Raw genomic sequence first — 27,222 nt, 5'->3', positions numbered from 1 at the left:
GCTTATCTCCTGAGATTAGAGTCCTGTGGAAAGAAGAGTTTCAACTTAAAATGACTGTAGATTGTATCAAGTAGAGAACTAGTCATGTTAAAGGGAAAGGGAATTACAATGAAAAAGGGAGACAGTGAATGGGTGACCTGGAGAAGTTTGTTACAGAGCTCGACTCAATGGAGCTCACAGCACAGAGCAGCACCCCACAGTTCTATTTAATGCATCTGTATTATCTATAGTCTTGCAGGAACAGCTTGTGTGCATCTTTTTTTTTTTTTTTTTTTTTTTTTTTGGTTTTTTGAGACAGGGTTTCTCTGTGTAGTTTTGGTGCCCGTCCTGGATCTTGCTCTGTAGACCAGGCTGGCCTCAAATTCAGAGAGATCTGTCTGGCTCTGCCTCCTGAGTGCTGGGATTAAAGCCGTGGATCACCACTGCCCGGCATGGTGCATCTTAAAAGGTGTCAGAATCCATCCTTACTGCCACCCACGGACAGTTTTCTTCTTCGGGACCAAGTGATTTTCATTCCTCCATTTACTTCCTACATTGAGCTTGGTCATGTATTAAACAGAATTAAGAATGGAAACTAAAACAGAGGTTGCTCAGCACAATGAGTGAAAAGGAAAACTGAGGGGCTGGAGGGATGGCTGAGAAGTTAAGAGCACTGGCTGTTCTTCCAGAGGTCCCGAATTCAATTCCCAGCAACAATATGGTGGCTCACAACCATCTGTAAAGAGATCTGGTGCCTTCTTCTGGCCTGCAGATATACATGCAGACAGAACATTGTATACATAACAAATAAATAAATTTAAAAAAAAAAAGAAAAGGAAAATTGAAGCCGGGCGGTGGTGGCGCACGCCTTTAATCCCAGCACTCGGGAGGCAGAGCCAGGCGGATCTCTGTGAGTTCGAGGCCAGCCTGGGCTACCAAGTGAGTCCCAGGAAAGGCGCAAAGCTACACAGAGAAACCCTGTCTCGAAAAACCAAAAAGAAAAAAAAGAAAAAAAAAAAGAAAAGGAAAATTGAGTGTTAAATTTAGGTTGTATAACTGAGTAAAATGTCACTTAAGATTAGAATTAGTTCTGGACTGGCTGCATAAACTGTAGTAAAAGTCAGTTGATACAATCAACTACATGTGCTGTATACAGCCTAGACTGAGAGAAATACTTGGCTCTGTAGTGGCTTCTAATGCAAACAATAACAGGATATGTGGGAAAACATCTATAAACACATGTCAGGGAGCAGGCACACATGGAGAAGTTGTAAAGTGGTTGCTCATCAGTGCCCCAAATCTTCTTTTTAGATTTAATTTTATTAAGTGTTCTTGACTTCTGAGCCATCTCCCCAGCCTCAACCCCCCTCTCTGAATCATTTTTATTTCTCTGAGTGATCAAGCAAGTAAGGCCAAAACCCAATGGGTCTGTATTTTCAGCAATATTGAGGAATTAGTTGGCATTACACTATCAAGAGCCTTGAAAATATCCATATGCTTTGACCCAATGATTCTGCATGTAGAAATAATTCAAAATGAAAAAAGGATTCAAATGCAAAGGTACCTACTACTATTATTTGTAAGACCAAAAGGCATCAATCTTTAAAGACAATAAAGTATTTTCAGCACATTTAAACCACAGATAGATTTCTTATACATTCAACAAGCTGATGCCAGAGGTTACCAGGAAGGTGGCAGATAAGGGAATGAAGGTAAACGAGGCAGGAAAGACCCAGTTCAGCCTCAGCATAGTATACCATGGTGTTAGGTACTTAGGGTGTGTCAGGAACTGTGCTTGAAACAGACGTGAAAATGTTGGACAGTCTTTTTGAGGAGCTTTAAGTCAAAGGAAGGGTGATGGATGATAAAGAAGCCAGTTTCCAATGACTGTACATTTTCTCAAATGTACTTGAGATCCTTTGTGTAAAAAGAAAAAAAAAAACTTCTGAGAGAATCATGCACTATGAAGGCTATTAAGGTACATGTCAAAAGTGCAAAGAAGTCCTGAGATAAACCAGCATGAATCAAATTGATCTTATTTATTTGACCACAGAAGCTTTGTGACCTAGTTATAGCCACTGGAATTAATAACCAGAGGCCATTCTTGGGAAATTCAGTCCCACTTCATATAGTGTCTCCAGATCTCAAAGGAGTTCACACAATTTAAGCAACCAATCAGCACCTTACAAGCAAGTCTACTGTGTGTGTGTGTGTGTGTGTGTGTGTGTGTGTGTGTGGTGTGTGTGTGTGTGTGTGTGTGTGGTGTGTGTGTGTGTGTGTGTGTGTGTGTGGTGTGTGTGTGTGTGGTGTGTGTGTGTGTGTGTGTGTGTGTGTGTGTAGTGCATACATATGCAAAGGCCAGAGATTGACATCAAGTATCTTTCTCAGCTGTTCTCTACTCTATATACTGAGTCGGGTCTCTCACAGAACCTTGAGCCCATTGATTCAGCCAGATTGGCTTGTTAGTGAGCTCCAGGGAGCCACCTATTTTTTCCTCCCCCGAGCTGGGATTACAGATGGAAGCCTCCATGCCTGGCTTTACATGGGTGCTAGTGGTCTGAACTCAGGTCCTCATGCATACATGGCAAACACTGCTGACTGAGCCATCTCTCCAGCCCCAAGTACACCTAGTTTCTGTATCATATAGAGAAGAAAAAAAAAAATAGGAAAACAGTCTATTTGCAAGGACTATGGAAACAGAGCCATCACATGCCCTGCTATTACAAGTCTCACCAGTTGATGGCAGATGCTCCTCTGTGCCTGGGTAGCAGGGATGGGTGGTAGATGATGGAGCCATGCTTTGGGCCGTCAATGACATCCATGGGGATGAACTGTGTGCAGAAGGGAAGCACATTGAGCTCGGCACCCACTGACTGGTAGGCTTCTGCCACCTCCTTGATGGTTTTACCCTTGACTCTCCATCGGGGGAACTTGAACACAGGGGTCCCATCTTTCTCTGCAGCCAAAGCTGAGCACAAAAAAGAGATTGTCCTATTCAGAAGGCCCTGGTCTTACATTAACACACAGTAACATCACAATTTCACAAATCTTTTACAGGTTAACCATTTTGGAGGATAAACGTGGGATGTGACCAGAGTTTGATGTTGTTATTATTGTGTCGGGACGTTCATATAGGTATTGAAAGCATAATGTATTTCAGTCCAAAAGCTGGTGAGTAGATAGTATCTTCAGATTTTGATGGAAGCTTTTTTTTTTTTTAAAGAACTTTCATTACATTTTTATTCGTTTCGTGTGTGTGTGTTTGTGTGTGTGTGTGTGTGTGTGTCTGTCTGTCTGTCTGTCTGTCAATCATATATATCCATCCTAGGCCATTTCCAGGAGCCACAGCAGGAGGGTTTGCCAGTATCCTTTTGTTCCCTGTCCCTTCCCTCTCCGGTTGTCACAGTCCTAAGGGAGGAGATGAGGTCTCCAGGACAAAATCTCAGCTCTGAAGCCTTGTTGAGTCCTGAAGGTGTCTAAACCAAGGTGTCTTGCATAGCAATCGACATACATCCCACCCCCCATGAGTTCTCACCATAGCCATGTGAGGCAGGGGCCACTGAACTGGAGGTTAGTAAGCTAAGCGATTTGCACAGGGTCACACAGCTGGTAAGTGGCAGAATCCACACAAGCCCCCTGATTTTAGAGCATATCCTGCTAAGCATGTGGCACCATCTCAAGGCCATATTGTGCATAAGTCATTGGCTTCATCTTCTTTTTCTGAGTTACACCATGAGTCCAAATGGTCATGGCCAATGGAACAAGGCCCTGGGTTCAGGCACCAACGAAATGCCACTTTCCTGGATGTGTTTTGAAATGAGTCTGACAATCATATTTGTAATCCCAAAAATTCATGTATATAGCAGGGACGGCTGGTTGTCTGCTCTTGTCCTCCGGCAGTGGAACCTCCTAGGGTGGTGGCCAGCTTTGTCAACTTGACACACGTTAGAATCACCTGGAAAGGGAGTCTCCACGAGAGACTGTTTGGATCAGGCTGGTCTGTATGGGGATTATGTTGATCACCTTGGTTGAAGTGTGAGGACTCACCCAAGATGGATGGTACCATTCCCTAGGAGGGGGTCTTGAGCTGTATGAGAGTGAGAAGGCTAGCTGAGCACTAGCATAAATGCATTAATCCATTACTCTCTGCTCATGCTTGAGTGGAGGTGACCTGACAAACAGCTTCAGTCCCCACTGCCTCGACCTCCCCACTGTGGTGGACTCTAACCTGAAATTGTGAGCCAAGTAAATCCTTTTTCCTAAATTGCTTTTGTCTGGGCATTTTTTTTTAAAAAAAATATATATATATATTGCCGGGCGGTGGTGGCGCACACCTTTAATCCCAGCACTCGGGAGGCAGAGCCAGGCGGATTTCTGTGAGTTCGAGGCCAGCCTGGGCTACCAAGTGAGTTCCAGGAGAGGCGCAAAGCTACACAGAGAAACCCTGTCTCGAAAAGCCAAAAAAAAAAAAAAAATATTACAGCAATAGGAAACAAAACTAAGACACTTCATACAGTTAAATGGGTAGTTGCCTCAAAGGCAATCTCAATTTCTCAGGCTCCTCTGCAATTGAATTGGCCTGATTGGATATGAATGGAAGTGATGTGTGCCATTTCTGGACTAAGTCCTTAATAATAAGCTTATTCTCTGCTTCCTCTATTTCTCTTTTTGGTGTGTGGATATGTGCTGTATGGACATGCTCATACGAGTGTGTGAGCATGTCCTTGTGTGCACCTGTGTGTGTGGAGGCCACAGGTCAATGTCAGGGATCTTGCTTAAAATCCCTCTTCATCTTATTTTTTGAGACAGGGTCTTTTACCGAACCAGGAGGTTACCAATTGGCTAGGTTACCTGGCCAGTGAGTCCCAGGGATTCCCTTGTCTCTGCCTCCACCCAACAATGCTGCTGTAACAGACAAGGCCAAAGCACCAACTTTTGTGTGAGTGCTGGGGATTTGAACTCGGGTCCTCAAGCTTGTGAGGCCAGCCTTTTACTGACTGAACCATCTTCCTGGCTCCCTCTTTTCCCTGTTTGCTCGCTGGACCACAGACTTGGTTGGGGCTGAGGCAGCCACCTTGGACCACGGTTCTGAAAGGCTTGTCTTGATAATACAACAATTAGAGGTCATAAGCAGTGCAACAAAAGCAGCTCTGGTCCCAACCAGCCCTGAGAGTGTTTGACCCAGGGTTCCAAGATGCACTCACCTAGTGGATCAGCCTTTCCGTCCTTGTCTGGAACTGTGAACACGCCCACCACTCGGTGGCCCTCTTTCTGGAGGTGGCTATAGACTTGCTGTCCAAAGAGGCTCTGGCCAATAAGTGCCAACTTCAGCTTGTTTTTGAAATAAACCTGTGAAAGGATGTAGCAACAGTGACAGCTGGTGCTGTGGACAGAAAACACTAGTTGACAGATGTTGGAAAATGAATCACATAAGATGATGACTCAAGGGCTACCAGAAGTTCCAAGACCTCCAAGATAAAATGTCTGGTTGCTAGTACAAGACCAACCTGGGCTACACAGTAACTTGCAGTCCAATGTGCCACTTGTGGGTAATAATGCCCCCCTCAACTAGACTCTCTAACAAAAAAAAAAAAAACACAGTTTCAGGCATGAGAAACCTTCTTTCAAGTTGTTGGGCAGGGGAGTCCAAAAAACTCCCCATCAATACTATTACTGTTGCCCTTGGTGGCCTCTCAGAAGTTGAAGACAAGACCCCATTGCTGAAAATGCCATGTACTTCAGACACAGAGTCAGAGAAATCAAGCTGGATTTGACTGGAAGGCCTCTTCCCTGAGGACTAACTTTCATAGTACTGGAAGGTGCTATGCAAGCTGCCAAGTGAGAAAAGCAATCAGTAGTCCTATCCAGCTGTGACATTTACAAACCACGGTGACCATTATGTCAAGATATCCCTAAAGTGCAATAGTAGCGCTTACATCTTGGTGGAACCAACAGCTTTGTAATTAGACTTAAGAGCTCAAGACCCTCTAAATAGGAGGGAATTTATGCCTGGCAATATAAACCTAGCCAACTCCCCATGGCTAGTGAGGTCACAGATCTTAGAAGAGATTATAGCACCACCACTTTACTAAACTATACGATTCCCTGCTGCATTCTAACTACTCACCTTCTATCCACAGATGAGTGCAGCTCTCATCCCATAGATAGAGTTAATTCTAGAAAGCTATATGATTGGTTAAAATGCAGAACTGACCATGGGGTACCCAACTCCAACAGATACATCTACAATACAATTCCTGCACCTCAAATCTCAAGTGACCAGCCCTAAACACATACAGATACAGGCAACGCTACATGGACTCAGAAGGTTTTACACACGCACATATGTGTATGTAACAATAACAATTGAAGTGGCACATGGGAGGAGCTGGAGGAGGAGAAGGGGGAGAGAAACATCATAAACACAGTACTCATGAATGAAATGCTCAAAAATTTTTAAAATGAAAAAAAAGCTGGATATGGGAGCATACACATATAATTTCAGTGCTGAGGAACCAGAGACGGGTGCCTCACTAGAGCTTGCTGTCCACCAGTCCAGCTGAATAGGCAAGCTTCAGGTCAATGAGAGACCCTGTCTCAAAAACAAGGTAGATGGGCGCTGAAGAGCTGGCTTGGTAGTTAAGAGCACTTGCTGCTCTTCCAGAAGACCCATATTCAGTTCCCTGCCCCCATGTTAGGTGGCTTACAACCACTTGCAACCCCAGCTCCGGGGAATCCAACCCTCTTCTGACCTCCATGGGTACACATGCACACACACACACACACACACACACACACACACACACACACATACACACACACACACACACACATACACACATACACACACACACATACACACACACACACACACACACACACACACATACACAGAGAGAGAGAGAGGGAGAGGGAGAGAGAGGGGGAGAGGGAGAGAGAGAGGGAGAGGGAGAGGGAGAGGGAGAGGGAGAGGGAGAAATAAAACCAGCTGGGCATTGGTGGCACACCTTTAATCCCAGCACTTGGGAGGCAGAGCCAGGTGGATCTCTGTGAGTTCAAATCCAGCCTAGTCTACAGAGTGAGATCCAGGACAGGCACCAAAACTACACAGAGAAATCCTGTCTCGAAAACAAACAAACAAAAAGAATAAATAAATAAAACCAAAGTAAATCTTTCCCAAGGAACAAACCAGAAAAGAATAAACCAGAGTTGACCTCTGGCCAGCACACACACACACACACACACACACACCAAGAAAAAAAATAAAAAGGTTCTATAAATATTTTATCTCTGTATTCTATAATTAGGGCTGAATAAAATCTTTCTGTTGGCCACCTTACAAAAATTTCAACCTCTCCTCACACAATTACTAGCGCCAGATATTTTAAGACATGTGAAACACAGAGGGGCCAGGCTGTAGCTCTTTGGGGGAGTGCTTATTCACCATGTACAAGACCCGTGGTTCGACAATCAACAAAAGTGGAGGTCGTGAAAACCCTCAAAGCACAGAAAAGCCAAGCGTCCTCATGCTCTTGCTACATTCCACGTGACTGTCACCTAGCTAGTTGGAGTTCAATTCTAGATCAGCTGAGAAAGTGTTCAAAGCAACCATGTTGTCACTGAAAGTACCATATCCATGAAACACTCCCTAAGCTTTGTGGGTGACTCCCTACCACACCCCTCTCTCCAGCACTGTGAATGAACTCAGAGCCTTCAACCTGAAGCTTGCACTCTACTACAGAGCTGCATCCCCAGCCCAAGGGAAATACTCAGATTTCAGGACTCTAAAATTCTGTGTATTTGTGAATTCACAGGATTCCAGAAAACTGGACTTAAGATATTTCTTGCTTTCATTTCTCCGAGTCCAGTCTAAGTGCTGACTTGACCACGTTGGCAGAATCCACCAGGAAGATGCATTTCAAATGTGCGTTCTGGGTTCTCGCTGCTGATTTACTGAGTCAGAATCAGGGGCCCAGGAAACTGCATCCTAGCAAGCTCGCTAGTGATTCCTGGGCTCATTGACACCCGAGACTCTCTGCTCTGTGTGCCAGTTGTGCCAGATGTGTCAGACCACAAGAAATAGTCTGCCCTGGGAAGCTCAGGGCAGAAAAAAAAAAGCAGAAATAACTGGAAACATTTTAACGGAATGTGGGTCCATGCCATGCATTTCATGTGCCTGACTGCATTTGACTTACACAGACTCCCAGAAACAGGCATTCATAACTCATTTTCATAGATGAAGAAATCAAAGCAAAAAAGTTTGGAGACATAACCTGAAATCCAATAGTCACCAAGAAACAGGATGGGATGTTCTGGTTTGCTTTCCTATTATTACAATAAGCACCATGACCAAAAACAACGTGGAGGAGGAAAGGAGTTTATCTGGCTTGTAGTTCCAGGTCACGGTCCATCATTGGGAAGTCAGAGCAGGGACCAAAGCAGAGACCATGGTGGAAAGCTGCTTACTGGTTCCTCCCTCATGTCCAGTCAGCTTTCTTGCGCAACCCAAGTGTCTAGGGATGGTGCTGCCCATGGTGGGCTGGGCCTTCCCACATCAATTATCAGTCAGGACAATCTCTTACAGACATACCACAATTCTGTAGTTTGTCTCTCTCATTTGTTCTCTGTGCACATTTCTCTTTAGGACCCCCCTATTCTACAAGATGCATAGAAAAAGTGGTCCCTGTCCTCTGGGAACTTGTCAGCAGGGAGGGAAGACATCTAAGTAGACATTTCAGTGACACAGTGCTAGGATAGATGGGCACAGTCAGGTTCTGAAAGGGGAAGACATCACCCAAAGGCAATTCTTCATAGTGGGTAGGAGATAATGTGTATATATGCGCATATGTGTTTGTGCATGCGTATGTGTGCAGGCATACATATGTGTGCACGTGTGGTGGCCAGAGGTCAATGTCCTACTCAATCACTCTCAGTTCTTATTTGAGACCAAGTCTTTGAAAAACCCGGAGCTGACTGATTCAGGCTAGGTTACAGGTGCACACCACCATGCCCAACTTTTTACACAAGTGTAGGGATCTAAACTCAGGATTGGATGCTTCCTTAGTAGGCCCTTTTACCTGCGGATCCTTCTCCCTGACTCTAAGGGAGTTCTTTGGCTGAATCTCAGGGCTGTCATCTTGGGAGCTGGCCAAGGAAGTGGGGAGGATTACGGGAGGCTCCTGGGAAGTTCCAGGCAGAAAGTAATGAATAAACGGCACAGTGTCCAGAATGCGGAATCATGGGATGCTGACAAATGGCAGCTGAGACAGGAACTGCAGAGAGCTTTGCCTATGGCCAGTAGTTTGTACCATATTATGAAAAACAGTGGGGATCCTGAGTGACTTTGGGCAGGAGAGTAGTGTGGATTCACTTCTGGGTGAGCAAAGCTCTGAGACAACTCTGTCGAGGCATGCTTCTTATGCTTAAAAATGAAGCAGAGAGTGAAAATAACAGCTGGTTTTCAGTGTACTCCCAGGATGTATTTGGAGTGTGCAAAGTGTACACCCAAGGCTAGTGTAACAGGCTCTCCCATGAATAAGAGTATGTCATGCCTCACACAGAAATGAAGCTGTGCACAATTTACAGATGCTGCCATCAGTGACAGCTTGTGCAACTTCATTTCCTTATTGCATCACTATATAAAGAAGGTATTCACATCAATTGTCATGCTGACTTTTTTCTCAGTGCTGGGGGTCAAAGCTGAGTCGCTGTCTATGCCAGGCCAGGGTTCTGCCGCTAGCTATACCCCCAGCCCTCATCACTTTCTAAAAATGCTTTTTAAAGTTTCATTATTTTTATGTTACAAATGTGTATGTGTCTGCATGGATTTATGCCACAAGTGTTATGATGGCCTCAGCGGCTAGGAAGTGATATTGGATCCCCCACAGCTGGAGTTACAGGTGGTGGTGAGCTGCACAACATGGATGTTTGTAGAGGGCAAAAAAAGGTCCTTGTGCACACAAATAAGCACTGGAGAAGCTAGGAAAGTTAAACACATAGCTTATCTCTTCAATGGAATGAGGTGCATAGTTGTTTTCCTGGACTGCTGGAGGGAAGTGTAGTTTACAACCTAGTAATCCTTTGCTACATGTTGGGCCGGGCTCCGCCTGTATCCCCCAGAGTATTGTTTGTTTATCCCAGACTTTCCCCCCTAAAACCTTGAACATTACTTCTAGGCCATAAAACTCATCTTCGTGAGAGATATCACTGTACTTTACAACAGCCTAAGTGACTTCTATGCTCTCTTAGGGTCAGGCCAGTCCTGACCCACAGGCATTATGCTTACCTCAGTCAATCCCCCTAGACCCCTATCTTGAACACTGCTTCTAAGTCAACAGTTGTACTCATAGGACTGAGTTTCTTAACTATGGCTGAAGTCAGATGATGTGGGTCAGACTCTAGAAGTCCTGGCCCAGCACCAGTTATCAAAATCAGGCTGATCGGAGTTTCACTCTTTACCCTGACAGTTTTTCCCTGCCTGCTGTGAAGTCTGCATGGACCCTCTCAAAGGTACTGGGAACTGAACTCACATTCTCTGTAAGAGCAGCAAGTGCTTGGAACCTCTGAGCCAGCTCCCAAGCACCTCACAACATGTTTTGTCAGTGTCCCTGTCCCTCCCATCCCCCACCATTCCCCCACCCCACCCCAACCATGAGATAGTTTCTCTGTGTAGTCCTAGCCCCTTGCTGTCCTGGAACTGGCTCCGCAGACCAGGCTGGCCTTGCACTCAGAAATCTGTTTCTGCCTCAGAGTGCTTGGATTAAAGGCATGTGGCACCACTGCTTGGCTTTTTATTTTTTTTTAATAAGAAGAAAGAATAAAAAATGTTTTAAAGAGGATGTCAGCTCATCTGGTAAGGGCATTTGCTGCCAAGCCTGAGGACCTGAGTTTGATTTCCAGGACCAACAAGATGGAAGGAAGTAACAATTGACAGTTGTCCTCTGACTTCTCCATGTGTGCTGTGGCATGTCCCCCATCCCCAAATAAAATGTGATTTAAAAGTGTTACAAAAGAAACTACCAAACTTCCAAAGTGGTAGTACCATTTTACATACCACTTATATTTATATATGTATGCTCATTTTAAAATAATTCTTAAGGCTGGGTGGTGGTAGTACACACCTTTAATCCCAGCACCCGGGAGGCAGAGCCAGGCAGATCTCTGTGAGTTCGAGGCCAGCTTGGTCTACAGATCGAGATCTAGGACAGGCACCAAAACTACACAGAGAAACCCTGTCTCGAAAAACCAACAATAATAATAATAATAATTCTTAGAGAGCACAGTCCAAAGGATGTGGTCTACATTATCTTTAGAGTAAAATGCCCCTGGTTCCTCCCCTATCTCTCACCATCTTCCTTTTGATCACGCAGAACTCTGCTCAATTCTGAACTCTGTCTGTGGCCACCTTCCCACATGGATTCCTGGGGACAGTAGGCCCCTGGGACAGCCTGCCGCTTTGCCCAGCCCTGTTTCTGTTCCTGGTATCTGTCACCTGGTGTGTTCATGTTCAGTGTTTATTACTGAAAACGTCTGTAACCCCACAAGAAAATCTTCTCGTCCTTCGAAACTCCTTCCTTTCAGCTTTCCAAGAGTTCCCTGACAAGGCGGTAACAAAGGCCAGTGAAGTGACAGCCCCTTGCTGTCTGTGCCACCTGACCAGACTGTAGAGCCAGTGGTTGACGAAACTAAGGAAGGGTCCAAGGACTGCCCAGCAGGACAATCAAAAGCCCAGGGCACACAGGCCTTGCCTTTCAGATTTTATTAAACTGTGACTGTTCCCCTAAAATCACTAGAATTGATTGTAAGGAGCAAGATGAATTCTGACCATTTGGGTTTATCTAGGAGACACAAAACTGTGAAATGCACGAAAGTCTGGGATGATTCTTAGCACTACTCAAGATTCTGCCTTAAACTTCTTTTACACTGACACTGTCAGAGAAAAACCAATGGAGGGAAATCTTATAACACGGCCAGGACGTAGTGCTTACAAAAGACATTATGTACACAGGATAGACTTTCCTTTGCCGGAACAGCCTGAATTGTCTAGACTCAGAAAGGCTCTTATTCCAAGGCCCACCCAAGTGCTGAAGGCAGAGCCACTTGCAACGTGTAGGCTCCCGGTCCATTTCTACACGCGCTGATGCAATCCCAAGCCTGTGGGCTGGGCCAGCGCCCGGTTCTTACTCTACAGTTTAACAGTTCCAGCGTGGCTGCTCCTGCAGCGCTGGGGGGTGCTGGAAATCTGGCCGCTGCCACTGGGCGGGAAGCACCAGGCAGTCCCTTGCTTGCAGCGATGAGCTTGCCTGGGTCACAGTCACATCTGATAGACCTTGCAAGGCCAGTGCCTAGTGCTCACTCTAATTCACCGTCCGGATCCTATACCGCTCACGTCGAGGACTGGGAACCTCTCGGTTGAAACGCAAAACAGAAGGAAACAGACGCTGGCTCCGGTCCCTTTACCCCTTGTCAGTCCCCAGCTGGTCATCCCAGCCAGACCTGACACGTTCAATAACCTCGTCTACAACTCATTCCCTGCAGGAGACAAAGGCTCACTTGACATTTCCCATCCCGGAGACTGCAACAGCCTTATCTGAAGTCGCCCAGTCTGAAAAATGCTGCGGTCCCTTCTAGCAAGGTCTGGTCATCACTGCCCACCCCAGCCTCGCCGTCCCAGCCCTGCAGCCCCTGAGGTCTTGGAAAGCAAGACCAGGACATAAATGCTCGCTTCGGTTGGACTTACCTGGCCGGTGGAGAAGTGCCGAAGCGCCTGGCAGCCCGGCCACAGCATGATGGCGAGGAGCGTGAGATTGCCACGGGCTGGGCTCCGAAGGCAGGCGCGGGGAGTGGGGGCACCAGGGCTGCAGAGTGTTCAAGCTTTGCTCACCGACCCGCCCCTCGGCTGGCAGGTCCCGCCCCTCGGCTGGCGGAGCTCCTGCCCCGCCCCCCCTCCCGCACACGTGACCCGGACTGGTCTTGGGAACCAATTGGTGCTCAACCCCAGGGGCGTCTCTTGGAAGCTACCTGGACTCCGCCTCAGCTCCAAGGATAGCCTAGGCGTTCACTAGAGGTGGGGACCTTCCACCAGTTAGTTACTCAGACCCCTCGGAGTCAGGAAGAGAGATGTGCCTTATAATGGTCCATCCGACACCCTGCTAGGGTTACTTTTCTTTATCAGCTTGGCACAAGGTAGAATGGCCTGGGAAAGGGATTGCCTAGATGGAATATTTCTTGGGCTGATTAATTGTGGGTGGCACCATTTCATGGGCTGGGCCCTGCAGTAAGTGTGCCCGTGTTTATTTCTCTCTCTCTCTCTCTCTCTCTCTCTCTCTCTCTCTCTCTCTCTCTCTCTCTCTCTCTCTCTCTCTCTCTCTCTCTCTCTCTTCCCCCACCCCAGCCTCATGTTCTTGCCTGTCCATGGCTTCTGGACTCTAAGTCCTTAAGTAACAGTCTCAGGAAAGCGACCGGCTTGAGCTGTATGTCCGTATGTTTGTACGGGCTGAGCTGGGAAGGTAAGGCGCTGGGCACCCTTGCTTCAGAAGTAGCCTGATACCTCGATCATTGGAGGATGACAGAAAGCATCGGTGAGACACTGCCCACTGGGCTTGTCGCACAGATCTGGTCTCCAGTAGATAATTCATATTTGTATTGGTCCCTTGCCTCTCTGAAGAAACTCTTACACATGCTGTAATGGAACCCTTGTCCCAAAATGACTTCTTAGCCCCAAGTTCGGGGCTGGCATGCACTCTTGTTTCTTCATGTTCTTCTCTACATGTGATAGTTTTTCCCCAAATGTTTATTATGAGCTCATTAATTGAGCAGAGGAACTACTTTCTCTGCCGTTTCCATACATATGCCTTGCTCTTTGGTGGACTCCACAGTCCCTAATACCTTTAAACAACCCACTTGATCTACTTAGTCATGCCTGGACAACAAACAGCACTGGATGCTACAGAAGCTAGAAAAGCCAGATCTGAGAGAGATTTGGCTTTCTCCCCCGCCTCTAATTTCATAAGCACATTATTTTTAACCCCAAACAAACGATGAAATGTGTTCATTCTCAAACAAGTCTCTGAGAGGGTTGTCACTGGGTCTGGTATTTTCTTTGTAATAATGTGAAGCGAATGTTACTGAAATCTTTCTTAAATCCATTTCACTTCTGAGCACTCGGAGTTCATGCGCATTGTTTAGGGAGCTTCTTTCCTTTTTTAATTTTTTTACCTCATTTTAAATTTTGTGCAATGTGTTGTTTGTATGTGGGTATCTCCAGGTGAGTGCTGACACCCTCAGAGGGGAGTTACAGGAGGTCATAAGTCACTTGAAGTGGGTGGTGGAAACTAAACTCTGGTCCTCTATAAAAGCAGTATGAGCTCTTAACCGTTGAGCCTTCTCTCCAACCCCCATCCAGGACATTGCCTATAATCCTACCAGTATCTCCAGACTAGATTTTTTGTTCCAGTTTTACTGATATAGTAACTATGTATATCAGCTTGGGGAAAGTGTATGGCCTGAGCTGAACCTTCCTGGTGGAACTGGTCACATGGATGTCCAGCCCATATCACTTAAGAGTCTGCCTTCAGTATCTAAGGAATAAAATGGATAAGTATTTTCTAAAGCTGAAATATCTTTTTATTTTGATATTCTCATGTGTTGTGGAATAGAATATTTGTTTAGCTATATAAAGATGTGTTGCATTTGTTTGTGTTGCAGAATAATTGTTTAACTATTTAAAGAAGTGTTGCATTTGTTGATGCTGAATTTTTTTTAACTATGTAAAGATGTGTTGCTGTTTCACCTTGCCTGCCTAAGGCACCTGATTGGTCTTATAAAAAGCTGAACAGCCAATAGCCAGGCAGAGGATGGATAGGCAAGGATGGTGAGCAGAGAGAAAAGGGGAGCCAGCTAGTCAGACATGGAGAAAGCAGGAAAGCAGGATGGACAATACACAGATGAGGTAAACAGGCCTCAGGGCAGCACATAGTAGAAATGGGTTAATTTAAGTTTAAAAGAAACAAACCTAAGCTAAAGCCAAGCATTCATAATTAATAATAATAAGTCTCCATGTCATGATTTGGGGGCTGGCGGTCCAAGAAAGTCTGCCACACTCAATGCTTCATAAATAAAAAGTGAATTTTAGTTCAAGTAGTAGAATGCTATCATTAAGAATGTGTAAAGATTGATACAAAGCAATTATAGGAAAGATGCATTGAAAGTTTGTAAACATTTAAATATTTCTCAAGATAATGTTCATAGCACTGTAATATAGAAGAGAAGTAAAGATCATAAAACATAATCTGTTCCCACAGATTGTTTTATAATCTAAAGAAACCGACTTTCCCAGGCAATCAAAATCACTTTTGAATTTTGAAGATGGCTTGAAAGGAAGGAAATTGAGGAGGTGAAATGGGTTTAGGATAACAGGGCCTCTGAGTTTCGACTTAAACTGTAGCATGAAAAGTGATGGATGTGTCTGGGACTGAAGAGACAAAGAGGAGCTGCATCTGAGGAGGCTGCAGCTGTGACATGGCCTTAGACTGATGGCAGAGTCCAGGGGAGTCACTCTGTCTCTAGTGAAATATGGAAAGCGTAAATAACCACACCTGGTATCTACTGATAGTAGCTCCAGTTAGTTGTAGGTCTTAACACCATGGAGGAGCAGGTAGGAAGGCTGTGAGATCCAGAAGTAGTGGGTGTCTGCTTCAAAACAGTATCTGCTGGACATGTCAGCACATGTGAGTTGTGAACACTGTGCCTGTGTTCACAAGGTCTGCACAAGACCAAGCCAGCCCAAATGCCAGCATGGACATGGGAGGGGCTCGTGAAGCCCCACCTCTAGCTGAGAAGCTACTGGCAATTCTGGCAATTGACAGCTGCTGAGGAGGAAGAGTAAGTTCTCATCAGGCATGTAGCTCCTCAAAGGCTACCCATGCCCCAGTAAGGTGATCCTATACCTATGTGCCTATATCTATACAGACCCACTAAGTGGGTTCAGTGGGCTTTGGTGGGGAGGCAGAGAGGGAGGAAGGGATAACACATGAAGTTGGTGCAAAGTGGCTAGAGTAGAAGGTGATTTGGAGGGGAGGGAATGGAATAGACTTGATCAAAACACATGATATTCATGTATGAAATCCTCAAACAATGAAAAATAAAATGGACCAAGAATATATTTTATCCTAATTCACAGAAACAGAATATTAAAATGATTATACTCTCACATTTTTACCATTATTTATTTCTTTTATTATTCACACTATCACTTATAACATCACTTTTATTATGCAATTACTTTATTTCAATGTTTTGTTCTAAAAAAGATTTATGTTAGGTGGACTCTTAAATTTTCATGGATGGTGGGGTGGTTTTTTGGTGAGACAGGGTTTCTCTGTGTAGCCTTAGCTGTTCTTGGCTGTCCTGGAACTCACTCTGTAGACCAGGCTGGCCTTGAACTCACAGAGATCTGCCTGCCTCTGCCTCCCGAGTGCCACCTGACTTATGGAATCTTTTTAAATTCCAATTTGTCTTTGAAATAGAGGAGGCAGTATGAATTGAACACATCAGCTGGGGAACAGTAGAAAAAAGGTCTAAATGAAAGACACTCTTGGATTACAGACTCAGTGTTGTGGCTTCTTTTTCCCTCTGGTCTCAGATACAAAGTCCCAGCACTCCCGAGGGTCTCAAGCTGCCTGAACTTCAGGCTGTCCCACGTTGCTAGCAGCGGGAATTTCCCAACCAAAAGACAAAAGTCAGTGGACAAAATTTCTCAGTTCTCTCCCACTCATCTCTCTTAAGATGTCACCCCCAGCCGGGCGGTGGTGGCGCACGCCTTTAATCCCAGCACTCGGGAGGCAGAGCCAGGCGGATCTCTGTGAGTTCGAGACCAGCCTGGGCTACCAAGTGAGTTCCAGGAAAGGCGCAAAGCTACACAGAGAAACCCTGTCTCGGAAAAAAAAAAAAAAAAAAAAAAAAAGATGTCACCCCCTTGCATCCCTCTGTCCTCTATCTCTTTTCTTCTCTTCATTAATTCCACTCCTACATTTGTTGTTTTTCTCAGCTTGGCACAGGTAAATTTTTTTTAACTTTACTTTTATTTCATTTTATTTGGTGTGTCTGTGTGTGTGTGTGTGTGTGTGTGTGTGTGTGTGTCTGTGTGTCTGTGTCTCTGTGTGTGCATGTGTGTGGGGCTGTGCCTGTCCATGCATACACCAAGAGACCAGAGAAGGACATCAGCTGTCCTGTATGCCAGGAGGCCAGAGAAGGATGCCAGGTGACCTGCTTTATCATTCTCCGGAAACAGGTTCTCTCACTGAACCTGGAGCTAGATCGGTGGCTGCCCAGCCCCAGCCATCCACCTGTCTACACCCTGTCTCTAGCACTGAGGTTACAGGTAGACAGCTTTTTACATGGCTACTGGGGATTCGAACTCTGGGTCTCAGGCCTGCAGGGCAAATTCTTTACCCAGCCTAGACAAGTCTGTTTTTTTGGCAGCTGATGAGATGGTGTACACCTGTGATCCTAGCACTCCAGAGGCAGAGGCAGGAGCATGGCTGAAAGTCTGAGGACAGCCAGCTGCAGCTTTGTGCCAAGGTGAGTGTGGGAGGGGTCAGAGGTCAACCTGCAAGAGTTGGCTCTCCTTCCGCGGGTGGGGGGAGGGAGCTCTACCTCAGGTTGTCAGTCATGGCAGACATTTTTACTCACTGAGGCATCTTGAAGGTCCAATTACAAACTTTCTGAAGTGTAGAAAGTATTTACTTCCGCAATAACTAGGGATTTTAGAATAAAGTTCTAGGTATCTCCACACTGTCCTCTCATGTGGTGGCTTGTTTTGACTGAGTGACTTTGGGCCACTTTGCCTGTGTGGGAACACTGCTGTTTGTCTCTCTGTTTTTATAAATTACTATACCAAATACTCATTTTATTGTACATAAGAATGATGTCATCCTGATGAATCTCATTTTTTTAAAATAATTAAGTTATCTTTATTTTATGTGCATTGGTGCTTTGCCTGCACGTATGTCTGTGAAGTTGTTGGATCCCCTGGAACTGAAGTCACAGATGGTTGTGAGCTGTTGTCATGTGGGTGCTGGGAATTGAACCTGGGTCCTCTGCAAGATCAGCCAGTGCCCTTAACCACTGAGTAATCTCTCCAGCCCCATGAATATCATTTTTATTAACTGCTTTTTAACTTGTACTGTTATTACTGCTTAAAATTCCTCAATAGAGATAACGGTATGGGGGTTTAAGAAATAGCTCAAGCAGCTAAGAGCACTTGCTGGTCTTCCAGAGGACCCAGGTTCTATTTCCAGAACCCACAAGGTGGCTCACAAGCAACTATAAATCCAGTTTCAGGGGATCCAATGCCTTCTTCTGGCTTCTGTGGGCACCAGGCACACACATGTTACACATAGATAGATACAGGCAAAAACCAAACAACAAACAAAAACGCATAAGCATAAAGTAACAAAATATTAAAAAAATAATAATGTTATGATAAAAACCCAGCACTAGAGAGCACCATCTAAGTACCTGTAAGATGGAGGGACTAAAGTCTAATAAGCAAGTTTAATGATTAAAAATCAAAAGTTTGAAGCTGGGCATGGGTGCACTCCTATAATCCCAGCCCTAAAGAGACAGAAATGGAAAGATTGAAAACTTCAGGCCAGTCTGTACTCCATAGTGAGATCTGTCTTAAAAAACGGAGGTGAGACACCCTCCTGGCATTACCAGGCCTTGGGTTTGTACCCAGCACACACAGGGTGGGAGAGAGAAGGTAGAAGACAACCAGTGAGAATGAAGCTTATGTTAATCAGATCATTCAATAGTAATATAACATGGAATTTGCTCCCTATAAATAATGAGTCTTTGTACTTGCTTTTTAAAAGAACTTATTTTTTTAAATTTGTGTGTGTGTGTGTGTGTGTGTGTGTGTGTGTGTGTGTGTGTGTATTCAGGTGCCTGTGGAGGCCAGAAGAGGGCACTGCATCCCTTGAGCTGAAGTTAGGCTTTTGTGAGCTGCTGGACATAGGTGTTGGGAATTGAACCCTGGTCCTCTGGAAGAGTAGCAGGCATTCTTAACCACAGGGTCATCTCTCTAGTCCTATAAATGTCCCTTTGCTATGATGTGTCATCACGAAGTTCACAAAGAGACTTCGGCTGGCAAGGGGGCAGAGGTGGTAAGTACTTGAAAAGAGGCAGGGGCGAATGGGGAGCAGTGAGATCCTGGAGTGAGTTGAGAGTCCTGAAATTGGATTGGCTTTGGAGTAGGCAGGATTTTAGAGAGCAAGGTCACTTTGTGTGCTTGGTCCTTCCTGCAGAAGAAAGGCTCCCTTCCTGCTCATTGGCCGTGTTGGGACATAGCTAGAGAGTCCTCACAGATGTCAATGCCATGCTGTTTGGATTCCCCGCTGTGAGTCCAAATAATTCTATATGTCCCTCAGAGTCAAGTGTTCTGTTTACAGTGGCGCAGAACAAACCCAGGGACACTGTAAGGGTCAAAGTCATTCCACTTTGCCTGTTATTGATCTCACTGTATATATACATTTCAATAAAGGTCTCTTGGGACAAACTTACAGTGATCACCAGTGACCTAAAATGCATGCCCCCATTTTCCTCTTCACTTTGACTAGCAGAGAAGCTATTGACCAGTCGTTTCTGTTGGCTCTTGTTACCCTTGGTACAATGGCTCTCCTGCGGTGTGGTCCAGAGTGACTGGAGATGGCACACTAGAGTATAGCAGATTGCCAGCAGTAGGAGTGTCACTGCGGCTTCAGCTGCTGCATCCTGAACTTCTCTGCAGGCACAGGAGTCTATGCCTCTCATGAACACTCCAGCCACAGAGTGGCAGAGAGACTAAGGTAGGCCATTCCTGGGACATGCCCAAGGAGCTAAATATATTTCTTAAAAGATATATTACAAAGAAATCTGATGCCTTATTATTATTATTTAAATTTTAAAAGCAAGACTGTCTGTGCTCTTTGAATAAAGGATGGTTTTTGATCATTCCTGGCAGCCTCCAGGGCAGTTCTAGGGAAGAGATGTCTCTGAGCACATTTTAAGCCAATCACTACAACAGAGCTTTCAGTGAAGCTGGGGGCAGTATGTAGAGGGGAGAGATAGGGAGAGACTGCAACCAGCCAGTCATAGGTCATGCTACGTAGGTGATGGAAAGCCCTGAATCTTTTTCTGTCATTAACTGTTGAATATTATAAAATAATGAAATGGATAAAGACAAAAAAAACAAGTCATTAATAATCCCACAACCCAAGGGTAACAACAATTTTGTCAAGCCAAATTAAAACCAAAATGAGAGATTTTCCCAAGAGTACTACTTTTGGGAATAGCCACACAGGAAAACAGTCATAGTAAACCCCAGTCATGTTCAAAAAGGCTGAGCAAAAGGAAGGTTTTAAAGGTAGAAATAAGGAGAGTTACATCAATTTTGTGAAACCATCTTTCATTTTTCTTTTTCTTCTTTCTCTCTTTTTTTTTTTTTTTCAAGACAGGGTTTCTCTGTGTAGTTTTGGTGCCTGCCCTGGATCTCGCTCTGTAGACCAGGCTGGCCTCAAACTCACAGAGATCCGCCTGGCTCTGCCTCCCGAGTGCTGGGATTAAAGGTGTGAGCCACCACCACCTGGTGAAACCATTTTTCTTGGCCACAGTAATTATAATAAGGGCTGTATCAGCTCATGACTGGACAGTCATCCATCAGGTTCTTCAGAAATTCTTTTCCTAGAAGGTTGTATATCCCTCTCTTCAAACCTTGGAATATGGCAGAATATTTTGTGACTGTTATTATTATATAATCATGGGAATCGAACCCTTTCTTTATGACCTCCTATCTTTATTCATTTTGCTTTTTGTAGGGTTGAAACGAGACTTCATTTTAACATTTTATTTCTCTATGTACAACTCAGGGCATGCATGGGGATGTCAGTGGACAAACTTCAGAAGTCAATTCCCTCCTTTCAGTATATGGGTCCCAGGGGTTGGACTCAGGCTGTCCTGCTGGGCCATCTTACCTGCTGGGCCATCTTACCCTCATGAGATTCCATTTTGATCCTGACACCTTTTGCATTTCATTCACATTTAACAATAAGATTGATAGAAACTTTCACTGATTTAGAGCAAGAAGATGAGAAAGAGAAGGCGTTGTCATAGTACCCAGCCTGGCCTAGGTGGGTCGTACAGCTATTTACTGAGTAAGCCACAGATCTCACACAGGGTGGGAAGCAGGTTTCAGAGTGAAATACCCAGAATTCAGTTGTGGATTCAACGATGTTGATCAGATGTCCATGTAAAGTTCCTCTGGAAATGTCTAGCTGACATAGCATGAAATTATAGTTACATTTAAACACCATATCAACCTTTGGTGATAAATGTTTTCTTAGACTCTTGGCTTTCCCCCAAACATTTCTGCCAAGACTTTTGCTTTTTACAGATCATCATGCTCTGCGTTGTCCATTTTTCAACTTTCCTCCAGATTTTTTTTTTTATAACAAAGCCAGGCATGTTGGCACATGTGTGTAATCCCAGCACTTAGCAAATAGAGGCAGGAAGATCCAGAATTCAAGGTCAACCTCAGTTAGAGAATTCATGGTTAGTCTGGACTCCATGGGCTCAACAACAACAACAATGGATTATGCAATAAACACAAAATAAATGGTAGCTGTTAGTAAAGTCCTAGAAGTTCTTTTATCTAGAACTCTAAATGTAAGCATCTAAATAATAAAATTATTCCAAAAGGAATTCTGAAATAGTATTTTTAGAAAACCATCCTGCTGTAATAATTGATTACTAACTCCAATACTGGCCAGTAGTCACCATGAGATACTTGGCTCAGCGGTGTAACCGCTGTCACAGCTTCCCTTGCCACATACATCCTCTTCTGGTGGTAACACCGTTTCCATCTCCTCCACTCCCAGGCCAAGTGATTCCTGTAGAGTTGCCTCTTCCTGTGTTCATCGCATCCGTGGAGCACATGACCTACACTAAATCAATCAGTCCATTCCTCCCGTTCTTTCCGTTTCCAAGACTGGCTGAAAAGTGTGCTCAAGTACCAAGAAAGGCTAATCGCTACTGGCAAGACTTGATTCTGGGACTTTTATTCGAGCTATCAGTTAAATGTGCTCTTTTTCTTTCCTAGGCTGGATTTAGCCTTGTGATAATGTGAGCCTGAAGCTGCCAACAGCTACCATATGGAACCTAAAGAATGCTGACAGAACCAAGCAAGCTACAGAAAGAAACCCAACGAGTTTCACTCCATAGCCCAGGAGCAGCAGGGCTGCTCAACTATAATGAGATCTTGTCTCAAAAATAAAACCATGCCTAAACCTCAACATCTCAGAATATGCTTTTCAATTTCTATATTGATTTTTGGTACTTTATAATGCAAATAACTTTAAAAACTCTACTTGCAAAAGATTCAGCTAATAGACACAAGAAAAATTTAAGGGCCACTTTGTATTTATCAGCACCTGCTCTTTCCCAAGTAAACCATTGTCTTGTTTAATGAGATTTGAATTCTTCCTATGTATTTGCAAACACATGAGCATATATGCATGTTTGCAGAGATTGCAACTTAATGGCAAATATGCATTGTTCTAAAATCGCCTCCTGTCTTGTTTTTTATGCCATTCGAGACCTATTTCATTTTACAGCTCTCTAGGAATTCGGAGTATGGATGCCCTAAGTTTTTACATTATTACTTTTTGATGGATATTTAGACTGTTTCGTATCAGCACTTACTAAAAACCGAGCTGATATATAGCTTTTTGTGTAAACTTAAGGATAAATGTAGAACTCGGGGTAACACAATTCCCACCCCACCTTGAAAACAAGGAAGAACAGTAGGTATAAAGCAAGCCCACAGTGAGGTTGTTTGGTAGAGTTCCTAAAGTCACTACTCTTTTACACACAGAGGTCTTTTCTCAAAAAAAAAAAAAAGCAAAAACAATTGGGACAGGACGTGCACGGGGGCGGAGGAACCGCGAGGTTCAGTAAAGACAGAATGGGAGCTAGTGAGACAGACTTGGTCCACGGGCCAGGGCAGCGTCCTAGTGAAGGACCCTGTCTTTGCGTTGGGCCCCACCCCCTTATTTCCACTCTTTCCACGTCAGGCTGATTACTCCCTTAGGTATTAAAAACAGCCCGGACGCAGCAAGGAGAAACTGAATGTAGCTTGAGAACAGACACAAACGGCAGGGAGGCCAGAGAAAGGATGCAGGATGCCAACAGCTACCGTCACTATGGCGGCCGCGATAGGCGCAGGCGGACGGACTCGCTTTCCCAGCGGCGCCCGCGGTCCGCAGGGCCGAGAGTCCACTGGCTGCGGCGCGCGGGGGCGGGGCCTAGGCCGGAAGTCACGTGGCGTGACAGCGGCTGGGGTGAGGCCTGCGGCGCGGCGGAGGCTGCTCGGGGCCGTGTCTGTGGGAGGCGCCGCGGCGATGGCCGTGGACACTCTGTCGCCGGACTGGGAGTTCGACCGCGTGGACGACGGCTCGCAGAGTAAGGCTGCGGTCGGGCGAGGCGGGCCGGGTGGCGCGGCCCGGGGAGGACGGTGCGGTGCGGCGCGGTGCGGTGCTGTGCAGCCGCCCACCCGGGACTCTCCCGCGGGCTGGACCGGGCGCGCGGTGCTGTGTGACTGCCGGGGTCGCGTCCGGCCGCGCGCTCGTGCCCGGCGTCCCTCCCGGTAACGGGGACCGGCCAGCGGGGACCGGTCCCTGGGGCCCGCCGCTAGAGGCCAGCCTCCCGAGTTGCCCATCCCATCCCAGGGCTTGCGCCAGATGCTCTGAACCTTCAGTTCTAGAAGAGTCTGGGTTCCTGTTTCGGCTTCCTGTTGTTTTGTTTTGTTTTGTTTTGTTTTTTTGCTTCTCAAACCAACTTTTGAAGTTTGGGTTCACGTTCTTAGAACCATGGAAGAGCGAAAAACAGCTCTACCTGGCATTAAAACCAAAAACATCAGTCAACACGGGAATATCATCTTATCCCTTCTAGGCCTTGTATTGATTTTAATGTTTTTTAAAAACCTGTAATTGTCATTGCAGCTGAAAAGTTTTTTAAGTTTATTTTAATATATATATATATATATATATATATATATTTTTTTTTTTTTACCAGATCTGCTTTGCAGTTGTTTAATGAAATCGAGTCGTCCGATTTTATTTTTAAAATCAGAAGTCCAATCCTAAAAGCCTTACAGTTTCTTTCATCAAAATGTACAAGCCAGTCTAGTTATATTAGAGAAACTCTTGAGGTTGATTTGTTTTTTTTTATCTTCTGTGTGACAGAAGAGAAATTAGGGCAAGTTGTTTGAGAATTTTTTAGATTCATATCTTTCCCCAGAGTAGGAATGCCATTTAAAAAAACTACAGCAGAGTCGTGAACTACTTTAGAGATTATAACATGTACAGATTTGTATGTACTTAGGTTTTATTTGCCTCTACATCCAGTTGGACTACATCAGGGTGCTGTGCAGACTTTGAGTAAGCATTTCTTAAGGTATTAGGTCTTATCCAGAATGAAGAAAAATATGGGTGGAAGGATAATAACCGTTTTTCTTTTTTGTATTTTTGGTTTTAAAGTGAACTGCATCTTGTTAGGTGTTTTTTTGTTTTTGTTTTTGTTTTTTTTTTTTTTGCATCTGACCAAAGTTGGAATGAAGGTGTATTGGGTTTGAAAGGGTTTCAGCTTGCAGCAGAATCAATTACCAGTTAATTTATCATATTAATATGTGGGCATTTCATTAGACTCCAGAGGTTTGGGGAAAACAGGACTGAGAGCATGTGTGAGGACTCAGTATAAGCACACATGTGTGTGAAAATGCCATTAAGAAAAATAAACCAAGAAGTGCAGTTTGTTGGGAGAAAAGTCTGGTTTGCACTTTAACTTTTATTTGTTCACAGCTATTCAATATCTTATCAGCAAGGAACTTAAGTGTTTCTGCAGGTTTTCAGTTGTTTTTTACCTTGGTCTAACCAGGTGATCTTTGAGCATGTTTTTCTAGTTTAGTCTTTTAAGAATCCATTTGCTGGTCAAATGATAATTTGGTCATTTAGTGTAATAGAGTAAGACATTAACATGGAGTTGTTAGCTGTAGGTAATAGATTTCTCTGTGCCTGGCTTTCATTAGTTTTTGGACTGTGAATCATATCTAGACTAATTGTTTTCCAAAATTAACTAAAGGAGTGCTGTCATGAGACAGAAGTCTTAGTGAACTGAATTGATGCCCCTGATTCAGAGCCTCAGCTGCAGATTAAAGGTCAGGTGTCTGTATTCCATACAGTATGAGTCAGAAATACTATATTTCATAACGGCTCCACACTTCAAATTTGAAGGGAAAAATTTTTTTAGAAGACAAAGACTGAATAAAGTTATGGAATGTTTATTAATTTTGGTGAATAGGCTTCTGAAAAATCCAACTTATTCCAGTGGCTCTAAGCCTAAAGTCATCTACTAATATTAAATTCTGTAAATCCCAGCTGTCTTTTTATTTTTTATATTGTTTTCTTATTTTACATGTTTGTGCAGTACCTGCAGAGGCCAGAAGTTGGTATTGGATCCCCTGGATCCAGAGTTACAGAACTGCCACATGAGTGCTGGGAACTCAACCTCAGTGTTCTAGAAGAGCAGCCAGTGATCTTAGTGGATAAGCCATCTCTCCAGCCCTGCCTCAGCCAGTATGTTTTATCTGGCCTTTGCATCTTGAATATAATAGCTAAATAATTGAACAAGTCTAAAGCATTTTGGTAAGCTGGGAATTACAGAAATAATAATATAATGTAGCAGGTCTAAAACCTCCATGTAAAAAAGATTTGGATATATTCTTAAACATTTTAATATGTATAAAGTTAGCCAGCTTTTTAAAATTTGCTCTGTAACAACACAGAGTTTTATACCTGCTTCCCATCAGGTAACTGTTAATAATCCTTTGCAACAGAGGTGTGTGTGACTAAAAAATAGTATAGCTTCTGGACCCTGCGTTGTCTGAGGTGTGACTCAGGCTGGTTACCCGGGTCCTAGGGTAAGGGGCTGCTGGTTTTCAAGTACTTTCACATATTTGGAGAAAATTTAAAGCTGAATGACTCTTTTAACTTTGGAACTTTATTTCCAAGAAGTGAGGCACTACAAAGTAATAATTAACAGTGTTTTGCTGCAGTTTTTGAGATTACTTGAAGCTAGTATTCTGCCATTCATTCTTTGTAATTGTAACATTCTGTTTCAAAATTTAGAAATTCATGCTGAAGTCCAACTTAAGAATTACGGGAAATTCCTTGAGGAGTATACATCTCAATTGAGAAGAATTGAGGACGCACTGGATGATTTGATTGGAGATGTTTGGGATTTCAATCTTGATCCTATAGCATTAAAGGTCTGAATTTATTTCATCAAAGTATCATAACATAAACATTTGTTTGACCTAGCCTTGTTTTTTATCTTCAAGAAAATGAAAAGAGCTAGATGGACACATTGGATTTGTTTCTTTTATTGTAGTTATTTTATATGTAGTCAAATATTCTGATTTTTTAAGGATTTCTCATTGAATTTTGCTGAACAGAGAGCTCATCCACCTTATATTCTAATGAAGGCATGAAACATTTCTGTCATTTCCCAAAAGTACCCTTGAATGAAATTGGGGATCTTAATGTGGGAATGCTTTTTTAAAATTTATTTATTTACTTTATGTGCATTGGTGTTTTGTCTGCATGTATGTCTGTGTGAGGGTGCCTGATCCTCTGTAACTGGAGTTACAGACAGTTGTGAGCTGCCATGTGAGTGCTGGGAATTGAACCAGGTCCTCAGGAAGAGCAGCCAGTGCTCTTAAACACTGAGCCATCTCTCCAGCCCTGGGGATGCTTTGTTAATGTATATAAATAAGATACTCTTAGTGTATTGTACTTTAAGGCAGTGGTCTGTCACCACTTAAGTGATAGATAACATGTGCTGAGCACTCCTTTGCCAACCACCCTCCTAAATCATACATCAGCTTTTCTTTTGTGAGTTGTAACTCATAGATAATACAGTTCATCTGTTTTTGTGTGTTTTGGGACATGGTTTCACTATGTAGCCGTAACTGACTGGAGATTCACTGTGTGACCCAGCTAGCCTCAAACTCAGAATCCTCTTCCTTCAGCTTCTTGAATGCTAGAATTATAGGCATGAGACTTGACTGTAGTTTACCCATTTAAATTGTACGATTAGTGGTTTTAAAAAAGTATATTTGCAGATTTCTTTGTCCATTACCATCATCAATTT

General features: G+C 44.1%; 2 protein-coding genes across 3 annotated transcripts in view; one reads left to right on the top strand and one right to left on the bottom strand.

Moving 5' to 3' along the window:
* Nucleotides 1–12,910, bottom strand: part of Aldh1l2 (aldehyde dehydrogenase 1 family member L2) — a 44,012-nt gene extending 31,102 nt beyond the window's left edge. Inside the window, exons 1-3 of the mRNA XM_059245521.1 lie at nt 12,719–12,910; nt 5,184–5,328; nt 2,718–2,947 (exon numbers count right to left, since the gene is read on the bottom strand). Of these exons, the coding sequence (XP_059101504.1) occupies nt 2,718–2,947; nt 5,184–5,328; nt 12,719–12,766 (423 nt within the window). The 5' untranslated portion in view covers nt 12,767–12,910. The remainder of the gene's footprint in view (nt 1–2,717; nt 2,948–5,183; nt 5,329–12,718) is intronic.
* A 10,437-nt stretch (nt 12,911–23,347) lies between these two features.
* The window catches only part of Washc4 (WASH complex subunit 4), a 60,046-nt gene continuing 56,171 nt past the window's right edge, over nt 23,348–27,222 (top strand). For both annotated transcript variants that reach the window (XM_059245177.1, XM_059245176.1), the window contains exons 1-2: nt 23,348–23,475; nt 26,199–26,338. In XM_059245177.1, coding sequence (XP_059101160.1) covers nt 23,415–23,475; nt 26,199–26,338 — 201 coding nt within the window. In that variant the 5' untranslated portion in view covers nt 23,348–23,414. The remainder of the gene's footprint in view (nt 23,476–26,198; nt 26,339–27,222) is intronic.

Source organism: Peromyscus eremicus, chromosome 18, assembly GCF_949786415.1.
Source record: "Peromyscus eremicus chromosome 18, PerEre_H2_v1, whole genome shotgun sequence".
NCBI lineage: Eukaryota > Metazoa > Chordata > Mammalia > Rodentia > Cricetidae > Peromyscus > Peromyscus eremicus.
The sequence above is the reverse complement of the archived record's forward strand: the minus strand, read 5'-3'. Positions and strand labels throughout refer to the sequence as shown.